At 42.4% G+C, this 12,525-nt stretch overlaps 1 protein-coding gene across 1 annotated transcript in view; it reads left to right on the top strand.

Moving 5' to 3' along the window:
• The first annotated feature begins 3,475 nt into the window (after positions 1 to 3,475).
• LOC148063047 (CUB and sushi domain-containing protein 3-like) overlaps positions 3,476 to 12,525 on the top strand; it is a 414,667-nt gene continuing 405,617 nt past the window's right edge. The window contains exon 1 of the mRNA XM_087812099.1: positions 3,476 to 3,550. Coding sequence (XP_087668225.1) covers positions 3,484 to 3,550 — 67 coding nt within the window. The 5' untranslated portion in view covers positions 3,476 to 3,483. The remainder of the gene's footprint in view (positions 3,551 to 12,525) is intronic.

The following is a 12,525-nucleotide window of genomic DNA, read 5'->3' as shown; positions in this document are numbered from 1 at the left end:
TTGATAAAGGTGTGTGTTGATGAAGGTGTGTGTTGATAAAGGAGTGTGTTGATAAAGGTGTGTGTTGATGAAGGTGTGTGTTGATAAAGGTGTGTGTTGATGAAGGTGTGTGTTGATAAAGGTGTGTGTTGATGAAGGTTTGTGTTGATGAAGGTGTGTATTGATGAAGGTGTGTGTTGATGAAGGTGTGTGTTGATGAAGGTGTGTGTTGATGAAGGTGTGTGTTGTTAAAGGTGTGTGTTAATGAAGGTGTGTGTTGATGCAGGTGTGTGTTGTTAAATGTGTGTGTTGATAAAGGTTTGTGTTGATAAAGGTGTGTGTTGATAAAGGTGTGTTTGTTGTTAAAGGTGTTTGTTGATAAAGGTGTGTGTTGATGCAGGTGTGTGTTGATGCAGGTGTGTGTTGATAAAGGTGTGTGTTGATGCAGGTGTGTGTTGATGCAGGTGTGTGTTGATAAAGGTGTGTGTTGATAAAGGTGTGTGTTGATAAAGGTGTGTGTTGATGCAGGTGTGTGTTGATAAAGGTGTGTGTTGATGCAGGTGTGTGTTGGTGCAGGTTTGTGTTGATAAAGGTGTGTGTTGATGAAGGTGTGTGCCGGTAAAGGTGTGTGTTGATAAAGGTTTGTGTTGATAAAGGTGTGTGTTGATAAAGGTGTGTGTTGATAAAGGTGTGTGTTGATAAAGGTGTGTGTTGATAAAGGTGTGTGTTGATAAAGGTGTGTTCTGATAAAGGTGTGTTCTGATAAAGGTGTGTGTTGATAAAGGTGTGTGTTGATAAAGGTGTGTGTTGATAAAGGTGTATGCTGATAAAGGTGTGTGCTGATAAAGGTGTGTGTTGATGAAGGTGTGTGTTGATAAAGGTGTGTGTTGATAAAGGTGTGTGTTGATGAAGGTGTGTGTTGATGCAGGTGTGTGTTGATAAAGGTGTGTGTTGATAAAGGTGTGTGTTGATAAAGGTGTGTGTTGATAAAGGTGTGTTCTGATAAAGGTGTGTGTTGATAAAGGTGTGTGTTGATAAAGGTGTATGCCGATAAAGGTGTGTGCTGATAAAGGTGTGTGTTGATAAAGGTATGTGTTGATGCAGGTGTGTGTTGATAAAGGTGTGTGTTGATGCAGGTGTGTGCTGATAAAGGTGTATGCTGATAAAGGTGTGTTCTGATAAAGGTGTGTGTTGATAAAGGTGTGTGTTGATAAAGGTGTGTGTTGATAAAGGTGTGTTCTGATAAAGGTGTGTGTTGATAAAGGTGTGTGTTGATGCAGGTGTGTGCTGATAAAGGTGTGTGTTGATGAAGGTGTGTGTTGATAAAGGTGTGTGTTGATGAAGGTGTGTGTTGATGCAGGTGTGTGTTGATGCAGGTGTGTGCTGATAAAGGTGTGTGTTGATGAAGGTGTGTGTTGATAAAGGTGTGTGTTGATGAAGGTGTGTGTTGATGCAGGTGTGTGCTGATAAAGGTGTGTGTTGATAAAGGTGTGTGTTGATAAAGGTGTGTGTTGATAAAGGTGTGTGTTGATAAAGGTGTGTGTTGATAAAGGTGTGTGTTGATGCAGGTGTGTGCTGATAAAGGTGTATGCTGATGAAGGTGTGTGTTGATAAAGGTGTGTGTTGATGAAGGTGTGTGTTGATGCAGGTGTGTGCTGATAAAGGTGTGTGTTGATAAAGGTGTGTGTTGATAAAGGTGTGTGTTGATAAAGGTGTGTGTTGATAAAGGTGTGTGTTGATAAAGGTGTGTGCTGATAAAGGTGTGTGTTGATGAAGGTGTGTGTTGATAAAGGTGTGTGTTGATAAAGGTGTGTGTTGATGCAGGTGTGTGCTGATAAAGGTGTGTGTTGATGAAGGTGTGTGTTGATAAAGGTGTGTGTTGATGAAGGTGTGTGTTGATGCAGGTGTGTGCTGATAAAGGTGTGTGTTGATAAAGGTGTGTGTTGATAAAGGTGTGTGTTGATAAAGGTGTGTGTTGATAAAGGTGTGTGCTGATAAAGGTGTGTGCTGATAAAGGTGTGTGTTGATGAAGGTGTGTTGATAAAGGTGTGTGTTGATAAAGGTGTGTGTTGATAAAGGTGTTTGTTGATAAAGGTGTGTGTTGATAAAGGTGTGTGTTGATAAAGGTGTGTGTTGATAAAGGTGTGTGTTGATAAAGGTGTTTGTTGATAAAGGTGTGTGTTGATAAAGGTGTGTGTTGATAAAGGTGTGTGTTGATAAAGGTTTGTGTTGATAAAGGTGTGTGTTGATAAAGGTGTGTCTCCTCCTCTCCTCCTCCTCTCCTTTCCTCCTCCTCCTCTCCTCATTCTCTCCTCTCCTCCTCCTCTCCTCCTCCTCCTCCTCCTCTCCTCCTCCTCCTCTCCTCATTCTCTCCTCTCCTCCTCCTCTCCTCCTCATTCTCTCCTCTCCTCATTCTCTCCTCTCCTCCTCCTCCTCCTCCTCCTCTCCTCCTCCTCCTCTCCTCCTCCTCCTCCTCTCCTCCTCCTCCTCCTCCTCTCCTCTCCTCCTCCTCCTCCTCCTCCTCCTCCTCCTCTCCTCCTCCTCCTCCTCCTCCTCCTCCTCCTCCTCCTCCTCCTCCTCTCCTCTCCTCCTCCTCCTCCTCATCCTCCTCTCCTCCTCCTCCTCCTCCTCCTCCTCCTCCTCCTCTCCTCCTCCTCCTCTCCTCCTCCTCCTCTCCTCCTCCTCTCCTCCTCCTCCTCCTCCTCTCCTCCTGACTGCAGGAGAAAGGTCTCTGACTGTAGGTGGCAGAAGAGTCGCGCTAGAGTCTCGTCATCAAACCATCTTTTCGTTTCAATCCTCGTCACTCCAGCAGCTGCTGCTGCGTCTCCCGCGTCAACCTCAAAGTTATGAGGGAGATTCTTTTATCAGGCAGGAGTGACCCCCTCATCAGACCCCCATGACACCTCCTCCTTACACCCCCTCATCAGACCCCCCACATGACACCCCCCCCACACACACACACACCTGCGGTCACACATCCTCTCCTCCAGATTTACATCCTTCCCACGAAGTCCTGAATGATTTGTGACCCTCACATCTGCCTCATCACACTTCCCCAGCTCTCCAGACCCTCCTCCTCCGCTCCTCTCCTCCTCCTCTCCTCCTCCTCTCCTCCTCTCCTCCTCCTCACTCCCTCACTCGCTGCTCTCTGATGCGGATCAATCCCGCGGACCTGCAGGACTCTGCGTCCTCTTTTCGCGGAGCCTCGAGGAGAGACGGACGCACTTGAAGACCCCCCTGAGCCGAGATGGTCGAGCCCTCGTCCAGGTTGTTCTGGTCCTCCTCTCCTCCTCCTCCTCCTCGCACGCACTCACTTGTTCAGCTCGGCGGGCGTCTTCCTCTCCTCCTCCACTGATCACTTCTGTGCGTGGACTCGCGAGGACGTCCAGGATCCACAGGATCTCCCCGGATCCAGCAGGATCTACAGGATCTATGGAAGTGCGGGACGTTCTCGGCAGGAGATGCGTTAGACGCGCGCGGGAGGACCTGGCTCGAGGCTGCACGATGAGGAGAAGATCTGGACTTGTTTTCTGGAACCTGCTCCTGGCTCTGCTGCTGACTCGCGTCGAAGGTACCTGGTCTCTCTGGTTTCTCTGGTTTCTCTGGTCTCTCTGGTCCCTCTGGTCTCTCTTGTCTCTCTGGTCTCTCTGGTCTCTCTGGTCCCTCTGGTCTCTCTTGTCTCTCTGGTCTCTGTGGTTTCTCTGGTCTCTCTGGTCCCTCTGGTCTCTCTGGTCTCTCTGGTCCCTCTGGTCTCTCTGGTCTCTCTGGTCCCTCTGGTCTCTCTTGTCTCTCTGGTCTCTGTGGTTTCTCTGGTCTCTCTGGTCCCTCTGGTCTCTCTGGTCTCTCTGGTCTCTCTGGTCCCTCTGGTCCCTCTTGTCTCTCTGGTCTCTCTGGTCTCTCTGGTCCCTCTGGTCTCTCTTGTCTCTCTGGTCTCTGTGGTTTCTCTGGTCTCTCTGGTCCCTCTGGTCTCTCTGGTCTCTCTGGTCCCTCTGGTCCCTCTGGTCCGGAGCCTCATGCGGGCTCCAGACCTCCTTACGTGACTGCATGTCTGTGGGCTTCACTGCGGGGTGGGAGATGTTTGGACCTGAGATGAGGAACCAATTTAGTGTTGATGGAAGTTCAGGTTGTTAGTATTCCTGCGGCTCCTCCTGCTCCGCGCGCTGAATAATGCAGGACTGGACCTCAGGAGCTGAGGGGCCTCGACTGACGAGGACCAGCAAGAAGAAACAAACAACAACTAGATCCCATGATGTAGAAACACGTTATTATTGACGACATCATCAACGGAAAGAAGGTTTTGATCATATATTATATAGAAAATACATTTTAAATGTGACAAAAAGGATGAAAAGTGACTTGATATGTATAATTAAATGTATTAATATAGAAGAAAATGTTTTATTTTGTATTAAAATGACATGGAAAATAATTACTATTTGTGTCATTTTATTACTATAAAATAGATTTGTTTTAACGAGACATCACATGGGAAATATTTGATTTATATATATTTTTTAAGTTTTAATGATATAGATATTGACGATGAAATGATTTTTCATTAAAAAAATTATATAATAGAGAAAGTAATTAATGATTATTTTAAATGATGTAATACAGAAAACAAAACAAAAAGGATTTTTAAATAAAATGTATTAAAAAGAAAAATATAATTATAGAATATAATTCATTGGAATATGAATATTTATAATGTTGCTGTGACTCAAAAGAAATAAATAAATAAATAAAAATTAAAATTCCTTCTTGACATCATGAGTTTTATTTCTAAAGTATTTATATTTTATATTTATTCCTCTTGTTTTACTGAACTGAAAAAAATACAGTTTTGCAGGAAAAAAAGTTGTATTTTCAGAAGAATTTTCATCTTTTATAATCGAGTCGTGATTTAAAACCGTAAAGAATTTTATCGTTTTTTTTCTGTCAAGATTGTGATTTAAACGTTGCTGTAGAAGTCTTTTGCTGACATTATGTCGTGTTCTGTTGAGATGTTGGGATCTGATGCTGAAACAACCATAGGGTTGATTGAACTGAAACTAACCAGGTCAGTAAAGGTAGTTAAGGCTCTTCTAACCGGGGCTTCAGGCCGCGTGTGAGCGGACGAGCTAACGGCTAACGCAGCATCATGGATCAGGTCGATGCTCCTCGTGGATCCTTGACGTTGACATCCTGAGGATCCTCCTCGAGGAATCCTCACGCCGGGACTCGTGCAGCATGTCGAGGAGCCACGAGCCGGAGCTGCTCCTTCGCCGGAGCTGCTCCTTCGCCGGAGCTGCTCCTTCGCCGGAGCTGCTCCTTCGCCGGAGCTGCTCCTTCGCCGGAGCTGCTCCTTCGCCGGAGCTGCTCCTTCGCCAGAGCTGCTCCTTCGCCGCCCACGTCGTGCTCCGTCAAGCTCCGTCCTCTGGTTCTGCTGCTTGTTAGTGGAAGCAGCCAGACGTGGAGATGTTGGTGACAGAACGTCGTCTCTCTGGTCCAGCAAAAGTTGCTGAACTCGTCAATAACTTATTCAGATGTTTGTGCCTCAGAAACTCCTCACGCTAGCGAGTGTAAATAACCTCACCTGCCGGGTACACACCTGGAGCACTGACTCACACACACACACTAGTTAGTAAATGATGCTACGTTGATATATCGCGATGTTTTATTGCCCGATACTGATCAATATTCATCGGAACTGTAGCGATAATTTTCTTTCTTTTTCCTTTAAAATTATATAAATAATATTACATTTTCTTAAATTTACAATTTACATGGAAATATTCACAGCATTTGTTCATCTTTGTATTGCAATTAAAACTCCCGACTCTAGATGGCAGCAGTCGTTACGTCCTGATGACTGAGGACGAGAGGATACAGTGAGTCCAGCATCTTTTAAAGATGATGTTTGGACATATTTTGGTTTGAAAACAAATGAAAGTAGTTACGACTTCAAGAGTCAAGTGGTCTGTAAATACTACAACACCAGAGTCAAGTACTGGACAATACTACACATATATACTTGTTACTACACTATAACAACACCAGAGTCAAGTACTGGACAATACTACACATATTTCCTTGTTACTACACTATCACAACACCAGAGTCAAGTACTGGACAATACTACACATATATACTTGTTACTATACTATCACAACACCAGAGTCAAGTACTGGACAATACTACACATATATACTTGTTACTATACTATCACAACACCAGAGTCAAGTACTGGACAATACTACACATATATACTTGTTACTACACTATCACAACACCATGGTCAAGTACTGGACAATACTACACATATATACTTGTTACTACACTATCACAACACCAGAGTCAAGTACTGGACAATACTACACATATATACTTGTTACTATACTATCACAACACCAGAGTCAAGTACTGGACAATACTACACATATATACTTGTTACTACACTATCACAACACCATGGTCAAGTACTGGACAATACTACACATATATACTTGTTACTACACTATCACAACACCAGAGTCAAGTACTGGACAATACTACACATATATACTTGTTACTACACTATCACAACACCAGAGTCAAGTACTGGACAATACTACACATATCTACTTGTTACTACACTATCACAACACCAGAGTCAAGTACTGGACAATACTACACATATATACTTGTTACTACACTATCACAACACCAGAGTCAAGTACTGGACAATACTACACATATATACTTGTTACTACACTATCACAACACCAGAGTCAAGTACTAGACAATACTACACATATATACTTGTTACTACACTATCACAACACCAGAGTCAAGTACTGGACAATACTACACATATATACTTGTTACTACACTATCACAACACCAGAGTCAAGTACTGGACAATACTACACATATATACTTGTTACTACACTATCACAACACCAGAGTCAAGTACTGGACAATACTACACATATATACTTGTTACTACACATTCACAATATATCACTATATATTGTATCCTTGTACCGTGATATCAACACACTCCTACACACTGATAATTACAATGTATATACAATGTATATAAGTTATGTGTTGACATGGATCAAGTGTCATATTTCAGAGGTTACACACACAACAAATATACACAACACTCACTTATTCATACAAACTAAAGCACAACTTGCTACACTATAAGTTAGCGCTTACACACTTGTATGCAGCACACAAACACAAGTCCAGGTGTTTCCCTTAACTGCCTCACAACACACATAAACAGCCCTCCACACAAACAAACACACAGTAGAAGGCTAAAACATACACACACACACATCCAAACAGACACCTAACCCACAACAAAAACCGGCACACACTCATTTTCGGACCAACACACAGTGAAGATCTACACAGCCTTCTTCTACTGACACACAAAAGTCTTACATGTGTTTTCAGTGAAGAAAGGATTTGATTCTTCATCTCACAGTGACGTGGACCAGCTGTTGTTGTGTAGTTGATTGTGTGTTTGTGTTTGATTTCTCCAGGATGTTTGTTTCATCAGATGTTGACGTGAAGGTCACGTGATGCGTTCAAGTGACTGAGATGAATGTGAAGAATCAGGGCTCGTCGTCTTCTTGTCAGCATCACAGCACGAGCAGCAGCCGCCATCTTTGTTGTCGCACCACAACACAACACAAGTTTGAAGTACACAACTTCAGTCCAAAAGCGTGAGAACACTTGAAGAAATGAAGAAAACTTTGATGATGAAAAAAAAATCAACTTCAGACGATCAAGTCTTGATGTTTTTTCACAGACATTAGTTTCTTACAAAATACATTTGCATGTGTAGATCAGAAAGTTTTTTTCAAAATACTTTCACTCAAACTACCATCAGTAGTTATCATATGAAAATATATTTAAATATGTGACACAATATATTTATCTATACAACAAAATGTAGGAAAAATGACAAAGTATACATTTAATGTAATAAAAACCGGACAATACTACACATATATACTTGTTACTACACTATCACAACACCAGAGTCAAGTACTGGACAATACTACACATATATACTTGTTACTACACTATCACAACACCAGAGTCAAGTACTGGACAATACTACACATGTATACTTGTTACTACACTATCACAACACCAGAGTCAAGTACTGGACAATACTACACATATATACGTGTTACTACACTATCACAACACCAGAGTCAAGTACTGGACAATACTACACATATATACTTGTTACTACACTATCACAACACCAGAGTCAAGTACTGGACAATACTACACATATATACTTGTTACTACACTATCACAACATCAGAGTCAAGTACTGGACAATACTACACATATATACTTGTTACTACACTATCACAACACCAGAGTCAAGTACTGGACAATACTACACATGTATACTTGTTACTACACTATCACAACACCAGAGTCAAGTACTGGACAATACTACACATATATACTTGTTACTACACTATCACAACACCAGAGTCAAGTACTGGACAATACTACACATATATACTTGTTACTACACTATCACAACATCAGAGTCAAGTACTGAACAATACTACACATATATACTTTTTACTACAGTATCTCAACATCAGAGTCAAGTACTGAACAATACTACACATATATACTTGTTACTACACTATCACAACACCAGAGTTAAGTACTGGACAATACTAAAAATTAAAAATTAAAAAACTCAATATAGACGTTTTTAATGACAAAATATAGATGTTTTAAGGATAAAGACCATTATACAGGTATACATATAATATACATAATATATATTTAATATAAAGTAATATATATACAGTATATATATATATATATAAATAATATAAATTAATTTAAAAGTTGCATAAGTTTCCAGAGTCAGGTTTGGTTTTCTTCCTGCTGGAAATGGTTGTTGACATTTAAGACATGATGTAAAAGGTCAGATCCTGCGGTGACAGCGAACCTGCCTTGTAAAGACAGTGAAGGAGGAGCTGAGAGGACGAGGCTCGTGAATCCATTCATCAGCTTAATCAGCTCTTGTCACAACACCTTGTAATGGAGTGACGGCCAGATCGTGATGAAGGCGTGCGGTCGCCTGCTCGTGCATTCATGTCACGGTGTGTGTCCCCATAGTGCACCAGGATGTGTGTAGGTGTCCATAGTGCAACAGGATGTGTGTGTGTGTGTCTATAGTGCAAGGATGTGTGTGTGTGTCCATAGTGCACCAGGATGTGTGTGTGTGTGTCCATAGTGCAACAGGATGTCTGTGTGTCCCCATAGTGCAACAGGATGTGTGTGTCCCCATAGTGCAACAGGATGTGTGTGTGTGTGTGTGTCCATAGTGCAACAGGATGTGTGTGTGTGTGTGTGTGTCCATAGTGCAACAGGATATGTGTAGGTGTCCATAGTGCAACAGGATGTGTGTGTGTGTGTCTATAGTGCAAGGATGTGTGTGTGTGTCCATAGTGCACCAGGATATGTGTGTGTGTGTCCATAGTGCACCAGGATATGTGTGTGTGTCCATAGTGCAACAGGGTGTGTGTGTTTGTGTCTATAGTGCAAGGATGTGTGTGTGTGTGTCCATAGTGCACCAGGATATGTGTGTGTGTGTCCATAGTGCACCAGGATATGTGTGTGTGATCATAGTGCAAGGATATGTGTGTGTGTCCATAGTGCACCAGGATATGTGTGTGTGTTCATAGTGCAAGGATGTGTGTGTGTGTCCATAGTGCACCAGGATGTGCAAGTGTGTCCCCATAGTGCACCAGGATGTGTGTGTGTGTGTGTCCATAGTGCACTAGGATGTGTGTGTGTGTCCATAGTGCACTAGGATGTGCGAGTGTGTCCCCATAGTGCACCAGGATGTGTGTGTGTGTCCATAGTGCACTAGGATGTGCGAGTGTGTCCCCATAGTGCACCAGGATGTGTGTGTGTGTCTCCATAGTGCACTAGGATGTGTGTGTGTGTCCATAGTGCACTAGGATGTGTGTGTGTGTCCATAGTGCACTAGGATGTGTGTGTGTGTCCATAGTGCACCAGGATATGTGTGTGTGTGTCCATAGTGCACCAGGATATGTGTGTGTGTCCATAGTGCAACAGGGTGTGTGTTTTGTGTCTATAGTGCAAGGATGTGTGTGTGTGTCCATAGTGCACCAGGATATGTGTGTGTGTGTCCATAGTGCACCAGGATATGTGTGTGTGTTCATAGTGCAAGGATGTGTGTGTGTGTCCATAGTGCACCAGGATATGTGTGTGTGTTCATAGTGCAAGGATGTGTGTGTGTGTCCATAGTGCACCAGGATGTGCGAGTGTGTCCCCATAGTGCACCAGGATGTGTGTGTGTGTGTGTCCATAGTGCACTAGGATGTGTGTGTGTGTCCATAGTGCACTAGGATGTGCGAGTGTGTCCCCATAGTGCACCAGGATGTGTGTGTGTGTCCATAGTGCACTAGGATGTGCGAGTGTGTCCCCATAGTGCACCAGGATGTGTGTGTGTGTCTCCATAGTGCACTAGGATGTGTGTGTGTGTCCATAGTGCACTAGGATGTGTGTGTGTGTCCATAGTGCACTAGGATGTGTGTGTGTGTGTGTCTCCATAGTGCACTAGGATGTGTGTGTGTCTCCATAGTGCACTAGGATGTGTGTGTGTCTCCATAGTGCACTAGGATGTGTGTGTGTCTCCATAGTGCACGAGGATGTGTGTGTGTGTGTCCATAGTGCACTAGGATGTGTGTCTGTGTCCATAGTGCACTAGGATGTGTGTGTGTGTGTGTCTCCATAGTGCACTAGGATGTGTGTGTGTCTCCATAGTGCACTAGGATGTGTGTGTGTCTCCATAGTGCACGAGGATGTGTGTGTCTGTGTCCATAGTGCACTAGGATGTGTGTGTGCCCTTTTGTTATCTGACAACATCGTGCTGCAGATGATGGATCTAACCCGGCGTGATACATCCGTCTACACACACAGATTGTACTGTTTCCTGTGACACATGGTTCTGTAAGAGCGGGATTATGTTGTGGTGAGTGTTGTGATCCTGCTCAACACCTCCTCTAATACTCCGCGATCTGGTTTCATCAATCACGTCAGCAGAAGCATCAGTTAAATATAGATCCTGGTTATTGTTGCCGGATCTTCTTGTGTGAGTCGTCGGAGCCTCTTGTTTGGAACCTTTTGTCCTCCACGACCAGATCAGCCTCTTTAACACCATATGTGACGCCTTTTGTCGTGTAGCTGTCGCTCTACACTGTGTTGTGTTTGTGCTCAAAGGAATGAAAAACCAAATCCACAATATTCTCATCGAAGTAAAACACAGTTAATATTCTAAATACAATCACAGAAAGGTTTTCTATCGGCTCTCGAGCCAACACTTGTGCTGCCATCAACCACATCTGTCTGAACATAGTCGCCACTAGAGGGCGGCAAAACAACCATTTATTTGTCTGAAATATACTTAAAACTGAGTTTGAACTAGAGACACTCGTTCGTTACAGGATGTGAAGCTTCATGACACAGTATCTAAAGACCACCAGGTGTCACTGTCTCCTCTAAAGGTTCTATTGAAACCTCAAAAGATTATTAAACTGACGTCAGAGAATCACTAGAGTTTATTATTCTCGTGTTCATTTACGAGTCGAGTGTCATCGGTGAAGAAGAAAATACTTTATTTAAAACTTCACTCGTATCATCGCTCTTTATATCGTGGACATATTTGACCTTTCATCTCCACAAAGAGTCAGAAATGCAAGATAAAGTCACAATTTTATGGAGGTTTTTATCTCCTAGCATTGACTCTGATGACCTTTGATCTTGTTCTGAGCGTCTTTATCTCATGAACGATTTCACTTAACAAACCCTTAGAATTATCGCTTCATATCTCGTGCTAATTTAATTAATTTAACTCCTCGATATAACTTTGATTATATATATTTAAATATATATAAATATAAATATATTTATATATATTGATATATATTTACATATATATAGATTGACAACCTTCTCTTATATATATAGATATATCTATATATATACACAAAAACACACATGTCACCTCTTGATTGAATACACACAACTCACATAAATACTCCCTAAACACACACACACACACATACACACATCCAAACAGCTACTTTAACACACAACAAACTCCCACACAACTTTTTTTTAAACCAACCCACAAACCTACACCAAACTACAAACAAACAACTTTCTTCACATCTACACAACCTTCTTCTACTGACACACAAAAGTCTCACAGGTGTTTATATCTAGCGAAGAAAGAATCTATTTCTTCGTCTCACGGTGTGTTGTGTAGTTGATTGCCTGGTGTGTTTGTGTTTCATTGCTCAAGGATGTTTATCTTATCTTATCTTATCTTATCTTATCTTATCTTATCTTATCGTCCACGGCTTGTCCTGTGTCGCGCTGACCATGACCGACGCGAGTGTTGCTGTCATGTTTCTAAGACGTTTGATGTTATCATTCAAACCAGTTCAAACCAGTTCAAACCAGTTCAAACTAGTTAAAACCAGTTCAAAACAG

This window comes from Callionymus lyra, chromosome 17 (genome assembly GCF_982586985.1).
Source record: "Callionymus lyra chromosome 17, fCalLyr1.hap1.1, whole genome shotgun sequence".
NCBI classification, from domain to species: Eukaryota; Metazoa; Chordata; class Actinopteri; order Syngnathiformes; family Callionymidae; genus Callionymus; species Callionymus lyra.
The sequence above is the reverse complement of the archived record's forward strand: the minus strand, read 5'-3'. Positions and strand labels throughout refer to the sequence as shown.